Here is a 17596-nt window from a genome sequence, read left to right as displayed (position 1 = left end):
TTTTTTTGTCAGCAAAACCAGCCGGACCCCCTTTGCAACCCATGGATGCATGACTGCAACTGAAATGTAGTTTGCAAAGATAAGAGCTAGTATGGAGGAAAGGAGAAGAGGTGCAGACGTTGGTACCTGGAGGTGGCTGAGCGCGGTCCACACTGCAGGAAGTAGGGAGACGAAACTGAATCCCTGCAAGGAGCAAGCATCACCAGTTAGAGGAGGAGAGATACAGGTATCACACACACTAATGCACATGAGGTCTAAAGCCCATTACAAGTATTCACGGGATGTTTTCTCTTTGCCTAACCTCTTGTTAGGTAAGTCAGTAACAGGCAGGGAGAGAGAGAAACACAGATATGCTCAATTTACAGTTAGAAATGGGTCATATCAATGATTTTTTTTTTTTTTTTTTGGTGAGTAGGCAAAGCTCAATTCACTTGGAGAAAGTACATTTGGCCTATAATGATTTCATACTGTGTGACATGTACAGTCTTCTGTAACTCAAACACTACTTCGCTGCTTTACCACACAAAGAAAAACAAGACTAGGTCAAAACTGAGTAGATGGCTGGACCACATATGGTGAATTTAACAACTGACATCAGTGCGTTGTATTTAAATTCTACCTAATGTCAGCTGGTTTTAACCCTTTATCTGTTTACAACTCTCCTTTTCTCTGTGTTTGCATATACACTATTAATAATATAATGCAGCCAAATTCCCAATAAAGCTGTTCTCATCAAATATTTTATATTTCTGTTGTCACACAATGGAACAAGTTTGAAATAGTGACTAAAACGCAGCCCATTAGTACATGCTAACTTCTAACCCATACAGTATCTAAGCTGCTGCTCAGCACTGCTAAAATCCTGATTTTGTATCCCTTATAGAAACTGTTTGCGTTCATTTTGAAAAAGCAAATGCCAATGGGGAAGCTCCAACTCAGTCAGGTGATATTCGGCTGACCAATGGTGGAACTATGATCACTCAACTCCATCAGTCAGTTAGTCAGACATTCACTATTATAGGGCTGGCCCCACTCTTGTGGTCAAGATAAAACAAAATCAAAGAATAACCTTAATTTCTAGGTATCACCCATTATCCAGCATTTGCTGTGTTTCTGTCTCAAAATGCAGACATTCTAATGGCACTGACACAACTTGCAACTTGATGGGCAATGTTCATAGACAACAATTTCTCCGGGAGGGCCTCAACCCTGTTTGTCTGATATCAAGGTTCTTATTGCCAGAGACATTTGAATATGTATTTGTCTAGACTTTGTACTTGTTCCGTTTTGCTTCTGTTGCAGCAGACAATATTGTACAAAATTGTATTGGCGCATTATAAAACCAGCAACAGAATGACAAAGCATTTGAAAAATCAATATTTGCCAAGGTTGTTAAGAATTTTGCCCATCTGCATTGCCCTAATTAAACATGTAACATGAGATAAAGATCCGTCCGTACTTATCAGGCTTGACTCAATCAGTTATAGTTCATGTTATACATACATATAAGACACAAAGCAGAAATTATTAAAACATAAATATGAAAATCAACTCATGATCAAATTTTTAAAATTCAGGATTTAATAAAACCAAATTAAATAATTCTATTTAACATTTTTGAATGGCAAGATGATATATTTTTCCAATCTATGGATATCATCTAAAGAAATAATATTGATATTAAATTTTTTTTTTTAGCAGTACAGTGTCTCTTGAAGGGTTACAGAGCATTGCAATTTTTGGAGAATAAGGGCAATAAAAAATGCTATGTACAGAATAGGTAAAAACTTCGAAGAAGAGACAAATACAAATCATTATTATCAACTACTGAATTAGCCACGCTACAACTGTGGGAAAATGCCACAAATATGACCTTGAATTAGAAAATGTAAGTCTCTGTCAAGTGTCATTTTTGTAGCGCAGAGGTGAGGTTTAGATAGTCGGGAAACAAAGAAATCAAATCAGACAAATCAGACAAAATGTGCTGAGATAGACAAAGAACATGTTTTTAAACTAGAAGCAACACAGGCTGTTTTTTTTCTGGACTGCCTTTGGTGATGCAACAATATAGTATATTGAAAAGCATTGCATGTTGTACTGCAGCATGTGGCGCTTTCACTTCAAATTTTATACTGAGTGGGGTATGACCACCCCCTTATTTCTATAACCACTTTACTGACTTTAAATCCCTTTGTATTTGGTCATACTTCACATGAAGTTCAAGTACATGGCTGTTCTTAATATATAATCATAATCATGGGTCATTTCTGAAATATTAACTTATCATCCCATGTTGTTTCACAATTTGCCATATTCAATTGAAATTCCCAATTGATTATGTAGGTACTATAAGAAGAAACTATGGCCCTTACATGGACTTCATGTAAAGTGTGACCTAACATCATTAGTTAATATTTTTGGTGCAGCGAAAAACAGACTTTCACACTTGTGCTTTTTCAACAAGGCCTCTCAAACCTTTTGCTCCTTTGTGGTCAAGACTTAAATTTCAGAAAAATCGTTGCAAAAGTTCTGACAGCGTCTCCTCTCCGTCCGTCTCCCTCCATTTGTGCCAGAGGCCGTTCTTGCCATAGTTGTGGACTCAGACTGGCAAAGAGGCTGGTGAGATGCTGTTCTTACTCAGATCAGGGTGGATTGTGGCTTAATGACGTGCAGTGACTGACAAGCTGCATACATGAGCATGGGGGCTGAAGATGTAACAAAGTGAATGTGTCTCAGGTCTTAATGCTACGCTGTTTGTTTGACTTCAGATTGCAGTAACAATGGAAACATTTAGTTAAAAAAAGTACATACTATATTTCTTTTACCTAAGTTAATGAATTGCAAAGTAATTGTAGTTTAAAGCCTAAAAATGTAGTAGAATTGTTACAGTGTGATCATTATTTCCCTCCTGTCAAAGCAGTGAGCAGGGAGTGCATACTGTATATGGACAAACAAGTTGAAAGCATTGTTTCTATTTTACATACATACTGCATACGTGTAGCATGTAGCCTACTCCAACTTTTTTTATGAAGCCAATGTAGATTATTTATTGCTAGGCACATCACGACATCCTTTATATAAAAATATTTGAGAAAAAAACTACTACTACTAATATACTACATGATTACTGTAGATCTTTAATTGCATCAGTAAAAATGTCTATTCAGCTCGTTAAGACTTCTGGATTAAGTGCAAAGTAAATCTTAATTCTATACTGTAATTGTTTAAAATGTTTTCTTTTCAACATTTTTTCATTCAAAGAAGTCCCTCTTCTAAATCTATATTTTCCTGAATAATGCATGTGCCCATCTAAAATACATCTCTTTAGTGTGTTCATTTTGCCACAGGCAAAATAAATTACTATGTTTAGTAAAATCATTACTGTACTTTTGCAAACAAAAAGAGTATTGACTAAAGAGAATTTATTATTTTCAGTGTTACTATACCTGACCCAACCCATTGTGGAGAGACTTCATCAGGTGTAGGATTGAGTTTGATTATGGCACTGGTGGTTTGCAAGGATTGGTGGATGGATAGATAAATGGATTAATGAATGGATGGATGATTTGACATAGGACAACTAGCAGGATTTAAGGGTGTGTATAGGTCAAGAATTCCAGCTGATTCTGCCAGATATACAAATTTTAGAAACTAGGTTTGTGTAGCCCTTTTTTTTCAAGAGCTGTACAATACAGAAGCATGTTGTTCATAGCCACATACATATATACATACAGTGGTGATGCCCCCATGGATGCAAGGTGGGTTAACCTTTTATGTATGATATATCACAACAAACCAATACAAATCAATGGCCTGAAAGTATAATTTCAACAAACCCTCTCTCTCTTCATTTCCTTTTTCCCAATGATGAGGTATTGGTTAGAGTCCCAAATAAATCCATAAAAAGTTCACTTTCTTAACTTTCACTTTTTTAACCCAGCCTTCGCAGATACATAGATAAAAGTTAAGGAAACTGAAAACGGAGCCCTGCTAGCAGCCCAAAGTTCATTGTACCCTATAATCACAAGTGCTGGATAAAACAAAAAAAAGAAATAAAGAACATATTGATCATTTTGCTGTTGTAGGGCCTTACTGATAGCCGGGTTCAAAAGATAAGTTTGTCATCAATGTGGTACTAGAAAAGCTTAAGTATTGTTACAATTAAACAAGGGTTTACCATCTTGAAGAACTGAAACTGCTGAGCAAATTTGATTTTAAACTGCCTGTTACATTAAAATATTTTGTGTGTAAATGATGACACTTTGGCCTGGGGGGGGAGGGGCCTAGAATAATGGTGGCATTACAGGAAAGATCATGGGTTCACCAGTAACTTAAGGGTTTATCCTTTGGTGATTTTAAATATCAACAAATCTTTAATATCTTTAATATGTTGCTTTGAACCAAAGTGACTGACAGGCCATGGGCTGTGCTACTAGTGGGGCCATTAAAGTAGGTTTCATACAGCTGAATATAAACATATAATTATGAAAGTTTTTAAATAGAATTTTAGCCCACACAGTGTACATAGTATGTGAGAGAATTAGATGTTCTAGACAAACAGTGTAAAGCCACTCATGGAACCAGTAATAATAATACATACCAAACATATCTGATTACAAGTAAAATATTGTGTGGAGGATTTTGTGACTGAAGAGATGAATAGTTCCACTTTAAAGTTAGAAGTTTAAACATAGAGATAACACTTTCCAGTATGATGAAATCTGCAACCATGTGATCATTTTGAATACAAAATCCATCACCCACCACCTTTTAAAATTAGCACTATTGGTTGTATCTGTCTTTCCCTTAAAGCTAATAGAAGATAACAAATACCAGCAGTGTCAAAATCATAACTACTTAAAGCAACTGACTTGACTACAGATCAGAAAGGTCTTTTTAAACATCAACAACTGTAGCTTGTCCTCAATTATAGCAATCATAATATCTCCTAAAATGCATTGATTTGTGGTGGTTTGAAGAACAAAGCTGTTATGTTGGTCATAACCTGCCTTGCTGCATGCCAAGGTATTTAAAATAAAGACACACTACTGTGTGCTGATTATATTCCCTTCTCTTCACTTAAAGAAAATGTATACAATGGTTAAAGCAAGAGGGTGAATCACTACTAATACCAATGAATTTGAACAGAACTGTAATATTAAAACAAATAAAAAACAAAACAAATAAATCATTTTATGAATTTTATAAAAGGCTTTATGAATGTCTCAATTAAGGTATGTTCCATTTGTGCAGAAGATATTTTAAATGGAAGAGTTACTCTTGTGTCTCACTCTGTTCAAATGCAGTAGATATTGTACAAAAATGCCAGTGTGCTAACACAGGGCCAACATGTGGGACAGTAGTCAACAGTTGTGTTAGTTTTGTTCTTTTGGTTAAGACTTAATTTTCACTAGACATAATCTTGAAAAATCCACTGGATTCAGTGTGGAAACAGATGAAAACATTTAAATGTATTAAACATACTGTGAGTATGACATCATCTTCAACTTATGATATTATATGATATATACTTATGATATCTTCTTTTTAACAAGTGAAAAATGTTAATGAGTCAGACAAAATGTATGAAAAACTGTATTAACAACACATAAAAAAATATATAATAAAGCGGTTCCCTACCAGACCTACCGTACTCTCTACGCCCCCCAGCTAAGCTACGGGCGCCTAAAATGGGGGGAAAAAAAGGAAAAGCAAAAGGAAAAAAAACAAAACAAAAAAACAACAACAAAAAAACAAAAATATGATAGCTTAGTAGAAAAACAAGGCATATTGAGAGGGTTAAAGTGAAAGACACTGTGCAAGACCCATGCTGTATATTTGCAGTGTGTTAAAGTGTGTAGAATATTTACTGCGGATGCAAAAAATACTATTTATGCTACAAGTCAGTTTCATCTTTGGATGCCATTGTAAAGCTATGACCCCCATTTTGCCATTTAAATTACCATAAACATAAACATCATAAACATTTTAATCCATTGTTTTATATCAATTTATGAAAAATACATAAGGCCAATAAAAGTTGTAAATGAAAATTTCACAAGAAACACCACAATAAGCCAAAAAAAAAGAAAAAAAAAGAAAAAAAAGTATCACATACTGGTTTCATTCATTTAACAAAATAAGCATAAACTAACAAATGCCAGCTAAACTATGGTTTTCAAAAGGATGCTTTATAACTTTGACAAAATCTGATTCACTAAACAATGCAGTCTGAGATCCCTGAAAATTGCAACATGATTGATGCAAAACAGAGTGGCATGTTTTCTCCAAGAAACCTTGACTCAATGCAGGAAAATAACACATGGGTAGAAAAGGTTTTATATTCAAGCAATGTTACAGGTTCAGGCAAGATCAGATTCCATCCAAAAACCTTTGTCCTCAACTGGACATCACAGAGTTGGCACAGTTGCATCAGATCTCTGGATGACAACAAAATGTAAACAAAAACTCATGGCATAATTGACTACATACTGTAACATATTAGATAAACAATTCGGAATTTCTTACAAATAATTATATATTTCATTACACAAAATATGGTTACATGGTTAAAAAATAATTGTTATTACCCTTTTGTCTGTTTCTTCTTAAGTGTTTTTTAAATGTATAGATTTTATGAATATATTTTAAAATAATATTTAGATCAATATCTGTATTTTTGCTACATTTCAACTTGTTTTAAGGGAAGGGTAATTTCTTTGGGCTAAATGATGAAATGATAGTGAAACACTGGATTAGACCTATTTATAGCATGGGTGAGTTCCCTGGCATCAATCAGTCACTAGTTTGCAGTTCAGTTGGATATAAATTTAGAAGAATGCCAAGCATTTGTACAGCATTTCCAATTATATTATCACTGGCTTTGTTTTCTAATTTTGCTGTAGTCAGTAAATTAATTCTCAATGTATGATGCACTTATGATTTCTTTTGTGTATGATGTCACACAGCACACAGATGCTACTACATAGCAAGAATCTCAGGAATCTCACCAACACACTCTTTGATTCTAGCATACTATAAGCTCAAATGAGAGAAATGTGAATGAAACAACAGTTTTGCAGGAAACACTAAAACAACCTTTTGTGTTGCCTGTGGCTCATGCAAAAATAACTAAATAAAAGTTTTAAAAAAAGAAAAAAGAGCCGCCAATATTTTCTCAAAACATCATTCCATTCCTCACATTGATGACTTGAGTGAAGGCTTAACATAAACACCTAATATCTATAACTGCAAATATTTAGATGACATAAAAATACAACAAAGAACAAAGGACTTGCATAGAATGAATGAATGTAGTTTGGAGACATCATGATTGGCCAGTCTTCAGCACCTTTAAATTACTTTGCATTCCCCAAACGATGGGAATAGATGTAAGGAATGCCATTGCAATCCCATCTTAATCATTCAAAAAGAAAAAATATGAATACAAGCCTTTCCAAAGTTTTTTTTTTTTCCATATATATGATATATATTTATTTATTAAAATGATTATAGGCTAAATGTTGTCACAGTCATATGCCTTTCACTGAAATCATTTATGATTTATGCTAACCTAGCCTTTGGCCGGTCTGTAATGAAAAACTCAAAATGCTTTTGATTGTGTTTATAACAATAATAAATAAATTAGAAGCTTTTTAATTGCAAGTAGTGGAGAATGGCAACAATACATTTGAGATTATTCGTTAACTTTTATTCTTTGTACCAAAACCTCAAGTTCAGAGTTGTGGAGTTGCTGTCAAAATTTACCAGCACAACATGCCTTAATATAGTGTTCTTCTGTAACACATATATTAGATTATCAAGGCAAGGAGCCAGGAATTTCAGCTCAGTTTTAATGAGTTACTGCAACAGGTGTGTGGGGTGGAGCTACTGCAATAACTGAAAAGGAAATGTTTGCCTTTTTTCTTTTGTGGCTTTAATTTTGATCTTACCTATAGTACAACCCTTTTATAAATATCATCTTTTCAAAATGACACTTTTTCTGCAAGTATTGTCTTTTGGTCGTGCAAAGGGGGAAGTAGATCCACTCTCTTTACAAAGTGAAAGATGTAGCCTCTCCTTTACTAAAAGTCCTTTTTCAAGGTTCACATTTCAGTCAGGCGTCTGATATATACAGGCTCCCATGGTCCTGTGCTGCAGTGATCATCCAGAGATAAGTGCTGTCAAACTTGGAGATGTTTGTTGTTGGCCTCAGTTCCATGGGCCTCATTATTAACTTTGGTACGCCATGTTGGTACAATGGGGAAAATGGAGTGGATGAGTGGTTTAGGGGAATGCAAGTGGCTAATGAGCAACTATTATTTTATGAGTAACAGACAAAATGAGCAATTGGCCAAATATAGCAGATGATTGAGGGCTCCCACCCATTTAGGTTTGACAGGAGCCCAGCTAAGCCATCACTAGTGAGGCGGTGTTAGTACATTCAGTGGTACTGTACTGCACCTCTGGGAACATGTCGGAGAGGTAGAGGCCCTCAGCGGCTCTGATTGTCTACTTATAGGGACCAATGTTTCTCTGTTATCTTTCAGCAGTGATGAACCACCCGAGCATGAAAAATTTCACCAATACCAGAAAAATGTGGCATTAAAAAAAAATTAATATGGTAGAATTTAGTTCAGATCACAAGATAATTTAACAAAAAAGTAATTCCAAATTAGTATTTGTCAGACCATTTCCTTATGCAATAAACATGAATGGCTAGGTAAGACGCTTTACCAAATAATTAAAAATTTCCAGTCACCACTGCCCAAAAAACAAGAGGCAAAACACCGGTATGAACTACCAACTTCCTTATGAGGTACACAAACAGCTGGATGATGAACATGATGAAATAAATGGAGGCAGACCTCAAAGACTGGAAAAAGTGCTGTGTTTGGTTTAGAACCACAACTACTACTTTAACCCCTCTCAGTGCTGTCAACACAGTATGTTTATAACTGCAAACAGTACAAGTATTGAATATAAGTTTCTCTATATACAAAATGGTACATTTATATACATATACAGAGTTTGAACATGAATGCAGTTTGTGCAGGAATGAATTTTAAGCCGATACATTCATACTTCATGATCTGTGTGAATCCCCCTAACTGTTTTCCTCTCCACGTGCTGTTAGACTTTGAATTCAGTCACAAATGATTAATCGTAAACAATTTTAGCCAGGGACTAAGTCCATAAAGCCTTGAGACAGTGTCATCCATACAATATTCCAGTAGATTAGGCTTTTACAAATTTCATAGGTGTTACTATAAGTTGTTCTCAGCACTATTGTTGTCTGTTGTTTATTAAATTATTAGTTACCTCTTTATGCTGTGTGGTTTACAAGTTCACCATTGAGAAAACATTTGTAAGTTGGAAATTTACAGAATGCCCATTTCAACTGGAACTGGCTACAAAATGGATGAAGGCCATGGCAGAGGAATGCTTTGATCAGAATAACTAAAAAGTAAATAATATATCAATATATTCATAAATAATGTATTCATCTGTAATGCATTCATTAAAAAACTAGGGTTATAAAGTTATTCACAGTATTTTTTCAGTATACTCAGGTGCTTAAGAGAATGTTTCTACATGAAGAGAAACTGGAATGAACATGAGCTTGAGCTATTCAAATTCATGTGCAGAAACAGACCAACTTACGCCTCACCTCGCAATGGCTGATCATTGAATTTTATCATTAAATCACCCTCAGATTTCCAATCATATTTGCTGTAATTGACTTTTCCTCTGAAAGGTTGGGTATTTAAGACAGTGGAGGGAACATAATGCTGCACTTGTTGGCACTTGAGGATCTGAACATCAGCCACATTCTCTCTCACATTCTTATGTCACCTCATTCTGATGTAAAACATAATCATTCTCATTTATTCCATGGCTAAGCAAGACACTTGTTAAAAGATTGCTTGAACAACACTGTAACCTGTTCAAGAGATGACAGACTCTGTGTCTGCATAGAGTAAAGGGACATCTAACAACAGCACTTCCCTGCCTTTCTTGGTAAATGTCAGGTTTTTACCCTGGCTTCCTCATCTCATTTTACAGTATGTGTAGAATGGGAATGATTAGAATGACATAGACAGATATGACATGGGCCCACTAGTGTACTTTCTGCTCCACAGTTCTAGACTGGCGCTTCTGTGACCACCTGTGTGACCACCTGAGTCTGGCTGCTTATGGACCTTTTGCTTTTTGATGATCTCCCATGGGAAGTCCTCTATTGGAAGTGGGCTGGCAGGGCTGCCTGATCCCTCTGGCGTACTTTCGGGAGTTCCCTCTATAATCTCAATTCGGGGTGGGTCCATCAAGTCCATTATGCTGAAGGGTGCTGGCTCTGGTTGGCACATCACTGACTTGTCCTGTGTATTCTGTCGAACAGACCAACTTGAGCCTGCTTGAATTCCTATGGACACTCTGTCATCTGTTTGTGTAGTGCTGTCACTGCAAGGCTCCCGGCACAAAGTCCACATATTGTAGCACTGAGTAAAGTTGAAGAAGTTGCTGTTGAAAGTCTTCAATTCTCCACAGACATCTCTACGCAGCTCTGCCAGCTCATAGCGCATTGCTGAGATTTCATCCTTCCACTGCATATTGAAGGCAGCAACCATGTTAGCAGACTCCTTAAAGGCCTGAATGGCCTGAGGGACTGGCGGCTCAGAGGTGGCTATGGGTGAGGCAGTAGGGACCCTGTATGAAGGTGGGGATGCCGGTGGGACAGAGATGGCTGTTACGGTGGAGCTAGTACTGTGCTGGCTGCGAGCAGCAGCAGTCTCTCTCTCCAGCCTTTCCAGCTCCGCATAGGCAGAGGAGCTAGCACCGTCATCATCCTCTATCATGTCGTCATTTAGTAAAGAGGTCCCATCCACAACATCATATCCCTCTGGAAGAAAAATTTGAATATGCAAACAGAAGGACATTCAAAGTGAAAGGAACAGCTGGAGTGTGATTTGATTTGGATTCTGAACTAAAAAATACACATATCTATGGAAAACATACAGTATGTGAGTGGTAAATAATTCTAAAAACATAGGAGATCAGATCCAATAATTTCCCATTTGGTTCTAATGATAGATCTTAATCGGGGGTGGGCACCCACCACATACTGTTGTGCTATTCAAATGCGAGTATGCCTGCACTAGAGTTGTATAAAACCAAGAGGTAACTGAGTAGTATTATAAAATCGTGAAATTACAAATGGAAGAACCATCCATTTATTTTTTATCAATATCTAAGTATAATGTTGGTGGAATTCACAAAATATTTTTGAAAGTTTCTTATCATCATTGAACTTTCTCTGATATTTAAGTATAACATTTTACAAAAAATCCAAAATGATGTAGAGGATCAGCTCTAAGTAATAGATACTACTGCCTGAGCTAGTACAGAATATACACCTTTTTTGAAATAGATTCTTGAGTTAGGCCTAACTTCATAATGATTTTCATTAAACTCACATACTGTAGGCTTTTCAAAATGTTTTTACACTGCCTTCTCAGTCATCTCAAGGCTTCTTTCCATCTTTTCACTGCACAGCACAGCAAAGAGTGGAATTAAACATGAAATACACCAGTTATACCATTATCAAATGATGAATCCATTTTCTGAGAGCCCTTTTCTCAAAACATATTAAAATGTTTTTCAGTGACTTGAAATTTGTGCCATTTTGTGCAAAAGAAAAGATGTAAAGGGAGTAGAGGAATCACAACCCACTGGGCCAAGAAGCAGATATGAACCCTATTGAACATATCAGGTCCAAGGTGGCTGATTAGACCATATGGAGTAAGTAACCCAATGAGGGGAGGGGTCACTCCCCCCTTCAGGGCTGCACCAGGGAGAGGCTGCAATCCCACAGTCAAAGACAGCTGACAGACTCAATGCCAAGGGTTAGACTTTGCCACATGTGGCCTTTTTAAAAGAAGTTAAATTTCCATGGAAAGAAAAAATAAACTTCACACATGTACAGCAGATAGATACTGCTCTTACAAATGATTGGAGACAGTGGCAATGCGATAACATTCATTGCTATTTTATGGTTGCGATATGAGAACATTCCGAAGAGTTTGGGAAGTACATCTCTTATACATTTACACTTACAATGTGGTCTAAGAACACTTAAAATAGAGACATGGTAAACAACTCACAAAAGCCAGCATCAGATTCATCATAATCAGTTTTAAGTTAGGTTTTAAGAAAAAATGAGGTCTGAAGTTTTGTGAGTTGTTTGGAACCGTGTTTGCTATTAGGATAACATAACGAGATATTTCTACCAGCTATATATATAAACTCTATGTATCTCTTATTTTTACTGAGAAGGCAGTGCAAAAACACACATATACATAGATATATGTATGCGTGTCAACATTAAAATACCTGCAACAATCATCATTGATGCCTCCAGTTGTTCTTTCCCCCTGGTTATCCTTCAAGAGATGGATGGTCAAATGGAGAGGGGTTTGCTGCTCGTCTGCCCTATGGAGCATCATGGGATCCCTTCCCCACTCAAGGGCCCACTAGCCTCACACGGGGTTTGGTTCATAAGCCGCTTACAATTAGATTATTAACTAGTATTGAATACTACCATAAAAACATGATTCCAGGAATCAATATTTTTCTTAGCCAGGATAGCCTGGAAAACTTATTTTATCTAATTTTAAGGCCACTATTCCCTCAGAACAGTGCAAAGAGTACACCAAAGGAGAAATATTATTTACAGTATGGCTTGACTGGGACTTGACAGTACTGTATATAACTAATCACCATCCAGGTAACCCTTCTTCTGGGTTGCTTTAACCTTATCTGACATATAGTAATTGAAGCACCATGCCAATCTTCAAAATACAACTTCACAACATTGTACAGTCAACTGCTTGTTTTAGCCCATACAGAGCTGACAGATTAGGAGCAGAGAGCTAAATGAATAGAGTTCAGCAAATAAGACGGTGGGATTGGAGAACACTCCTTTATCCTCAGTACTTCTGTCACATCGAAGAAATTGTAGATGGAAACCCAATTGAAGATGAGAGGATTCAAAAAACAAAATTCCAGATTGAACAAGAAAACAAAGCCCACAAACTGAGTAAAAGTGCAAATGTCTCCAATATTAAATTGACAGAAATATATACAAAAACAATAAAAATCCAGGTCATAATATTTAAAAATGCACGTAATCAAAGAAATGTTTCAATAGGGTTCATAGCTTTACTCTTGCAGGCAAACACCAAATGCACTTAGTGAGGGAGTTACTGCAAAGACTCTGCTTGCACAAAGAACCTGAAATGCTAATTTTAGGGATATATTGCTCGCACTGTGTCACACAAAACCTTTAAATCCTTGCATGTTGTATTAACAAAGTAGCACAGTACAGTAGTGCAAAAAAAAAAAAAATCGAATTTAGTCATAAACAAAATACACTGATTTCAGAAAATCAGTTTCAAAACATGGTGAGTTTGGATCCACTGTCATACACAATTGTAACTAACAGTGAAATATGACCAATAAAATTATGTTTGCTCAATTGGAAACTAGTTGTTGAAGAGGGAAATGATTGAAAAACTCCTGTAATAACATTTACATAACATTCAGTAGTTACTTTGACTCAAACCACTACTCAAAAGGTTGAGTTTCATGCAACACAATAGAACAATACTGCAAATAAGTGAAGGTTGTACTTCTCAAATTCTAGGAGTATACCCTCAGTGGATAGTTCCTTTGTGCAACCAGCATGTGTGTGTGCATGTGTTCTAGTCTCTAGAGCTTGTTGACTTACCTTAAATTGGTTACAAGATTGTTTTGTTTTTTTCTAATTTTATGAGGTCAATTACAAGGTCAGTTGCAAACCATAGGCTAATTTGGTGGTGCAACAGAGCAGGGGGAGGACAGGCGGCCCATTTTGGACTTCATCCCTTTCTAAGTAATTCACACGCTTCGCACAACACATATATAACACCACAGTTTAACATGCTTAGGGTAGGGCCTATTCCTCTTAGGCATGCCATGTGATGTGGCTGTGCTGTGTTGTGATATTGTGTGCTGTGAGCGTGTGTTGCCATCAGTGTTTAAAATGCAACCCTCCCACCCTTAACCTAATCTACAGCTTGGCAACACCACAAGTGACCAACCAGAAGCTTGACTAATGATGCATGAATCGTGCAAAGTAACACACAAGCAAATCCATCTAAACAATCGGGAGTATGCAGAGGCAAAAACAAACACACGCACACCATAGCTTCCAAAGAAAATAACTGGAATCATTCAGCCCGGCATCTCTGAAGCTCAAGGGTTTCCCACTGTACATATGTAGGTATGTCAAGTTTGTGCGCATGTATAGGATGTATGGGGATATGTTCTCTAAGCCCTCTCTCATTTAGGGGGGGGATTGTTTTACCTGTTGTGGATCTGAGAGTTGAAGTGACAGTGGAGGATGTCATTGAAGGCAAGCAGTCGTCATCTTGGGAATAACCAGCCTGAATTGCACGGAGGTAACTGTGGCTTCGAGTGCGGAACGAACCAGGCAGGTCCAAGGCCTCCATGGCCTGGGATTCTACTTCACTAAAAACGGACTCGCAAACTGACTCAAACTGGCCATTGATCTCAGTCTCACTCACCTGAGAGACAAAAACAGGAATAGCAGTCCTTAATTTTTCCTCTTCCTTTCTCTTTCTCACTTTGATTCTTCCCCTTTGCACAGCAAATATGAAGGAGTGTTAGCATAAGGAAATGCCACTGTCACTTCCGACCTTAAACTGAATAAATGTCAAGATCAAATGAGAAAAAGGGCAGATGACAACAAAAAACAATCAGAAAGATATTCAGTTTGTGTTATAAAGCATTCCATTTACCACAAACCCCAAAACAAAGATGTACTGTGCTGTATACTACTACATGGAAACTAGGAAAAACACACTGCAATTTCAGTTCTTTCAAGTGTCTAAGAAATATTCTAAGTTCTTCTAGCTGATATAAGATGAATTCATTTGTTGATGTCAAGATCATGCAACAAAGTCACGTAATTATAAAAAACCTATCTACCAAGTTCTATTCTGTTGTGTCCTGTCCTGTCCTCTTCACAGATCCTGTTCTCTGTAAGCTGTATTATTTTGGTAATATTTGAATTATATACACTCATGTATACTTAACAAAGTTAAAGAAATTAATATTGTCAATTGCCTTAAAAAGCATGTATGAATGCCTTTTTCGTATTACTTCAGTTTTAACATTCTAAATTATGTTACAGAAGACAGCTAAGTTTCACTGTTATTAAAGACCTTTTACTATTATTATCATTATTATTAAACTGGGTGTTAACACCCACAGGAGTAAGCTGATTGTACAACCCCTCTCTAGGGCCAAATTTCTTCTCCTGTTACTCCTTCTCCATATAGAGGCTCTGCAGCTGGTTTTGTCACAAATCTTCTTACTGTAGCAGTCACGTCTTGCCGCCATGGTCCAAAACACACTTGCACAATTGATCCAACTGTATAGTTTCGTAGCAGGATATGAAAAAGGAGATACCTGAAACGGTTGGTGTGTGATGTGAGGTTAGACATCAAGTTGTTGTAACTCTAGCCCTACTCTCTACTTCTCAACAGTAGTTGTTGTGTGAGAACAATTAGCTTAGTTAACCAAAACAAATGTTGTTAGATAGCTAACTATCTGGCATGGCACAACAACAGGAGAGTGATGAATCATGTATAAATGGCCTATTCCAGTCATCCTTGGGCCAAATCGGGATACAGGCTGTCTGATGTAAAACTGATATCTTAGTTTCTCAATTATTTACAATTTCACAAAACACAAAAACAGACTGTAAAAAACATTATACCATGCCTGGAGCTGATTCAGAGATAGGCTATTGGTTAAAGCAACAATTTCCAGTCCAAAACAGCACAAATTAATAATTTCTATTGACTTCAGTTGAGACAGCAAAGGCTATGTCTACTAAACAATCAACTGTGGACCTTTTAATATGGACAACTGTGAATGATTTATGTCTCTGTAATGCCCTCTTATACAAAAAACTACTACATACAAAACAATATGACATAAGCTGTCTTTCATTTCTCATGATTCTGTGCGATGCACGTGTTTGAGACTCACCTGGCTGACGCAGCTAGCCTGACTGAGGGTGCTGACGGCGCGCATGTAGCTCTGGTTGCGAGATCGGAAGGGCGGGGGATGAAAGGTGGTGGCAGGGTCCAATGTGACACTAGGGTGGGGCCGCATATCTCTTGTGGTTTGCAAGTGGTAGCCCTGGCTGAACAAGGACAGGGGGTAGGGATAGACATGATTGCACAATTCAAAAGCCACACAAATACTGTATATAATTGACTAGATAGCACCTATGAGCATAGTGTATCTTCTTTTTTGTACAATTCATGAGGGAATATTTCTGTCCAAAGTGAATATCTGCATGACTCATCTTCTTATGACACTGTCTGAACTATTGGGATCAACACTGCAATATTTTCAATGACTACACTTATTTGCTTCTAGTGTAGCTGTCCTATGAAAAAACAGTAACTCTCTCATTCCAAAACTAGAGAGAAAATGTGTACGGCTTGTCTCTGGTTCTTATTAGAGAAACAATGAGTGCTAGGAGCTGCAATAATAAGAGATTATTACATTCTTCACTAGAGGCTAAAAACAAGGGTGCTGATTTGTCTGTGTACAAAAGCAGAAGTGATCAGAACCCCACTGAGATGATGGTCATAAAAATAGCACTGAGCACTGAGTGGCAGTAGGGATGACGGATGCATGACGCCTCCCCTGGTTCACAGAACTTGGCTACATCTGAAAGCCACATGGCTCAAAAACAAACAGCCACTAGGGAACAGATACATGTCACCACAGATAGATGATTAGGAAATTAGTACATAAAGATGGAGCACTCCAAGAAGTCAGAGTTGTTTTTGAAAAACTGTTAAGGATCTATTGATCTACAAACTATATTGTGATACTGTATTTAAGGCTTCTGAATAATTAATCCCTCTTATTTCACAATCTACTTGACCACTGTAAAGAGTTTTGCAACACATCATTTGTGTATTTAAACTGATCATTATTATTGATAAATAACTTCTTACTATAAAGAAAAGTAGTTAACACCCAATAACTGTGGCACAAACTACAGCCTCTAAAATGACGATGAAGTTGAATCACTACCAGACAACAACAAAAGACAGTTTCAACAAAAACTGAACATTATAACCTTCACGGAAGTAGAATTTATTGTAACGTTGTTTTATTAAACTGCACTTATCTAGGTATACCTAATAAACTGGAAACTGGATGTATTTCAATGATTGTCTTTTTTAATCCAAAACAAAACAAAAAGCTAGGTGTAAGTAGTATAGTCAACACATTGTACCTTCCACCTGTCAATGTTTCCTCCATCCAGTAAGCCCATTTAAGCCTGCTCTCTTGAGTCTGACATTGTATAAATGTGACAGTTTTGCTACAGACTTGTCAACAACACTGTGATAAGATGAGGCCCATTGCCTGTGTAAGATGTTGGGCAAATATTGAACTAGCAGATGAAAAAGGTCACAAACACAAACCCCATTTGGTTCTGAAACGC

General features: G+C 36.9%; 1 protein-coding gene across 1 annotated transcript in view; it reads right to left on the bottom strand.

Annotated features, from left to right (window-relative positions):
* Window positions 1-17596, bottom strand: part of LOC111237023 (disks large-associated protein 2-like) — a 93122-nt gene that overhangs the window by 13931 nt on the left and 61595 nt on the right. Inside the window, exons 4-5 of the mRNA XM_022765969.1 lie at window positions 16117-16273; window positions 14405-14624 (exon numbers count right to left, since the gene is read on the bottom strand). Of these exons, the coding sequence (XP_022621690.1) occupies window positions 14405-14624; window positions 16117-16273 (377 nt within the window). The remainder of the gene's footprint in view (window positions 1-14404; window positions 14625-16116; window positions 16274-17596) is intronic.

Source organism: Seriola dumerili, unplaced genomic scaffold, assembly GCF_002260705.1.
Source record: "Seriola dumerili isolate Sdu_G_001 unplaced genomic scaffold, Sdu_1.0 BDQW01000025.1, whole genome shotgun sequence".
In the NCBI taxonomy this organism is placed as follows: Eukaryota; Metazoa; Chordata; class Actinopteri; order Carangiformes; family Carangidae; genus Seriola; species Seriola dumerili.
The sequence above is the reverse complement of the archived record's forward strand: the minus strand, read 5'-3'. Positions and strand labels throughout refer to the sequence as shown.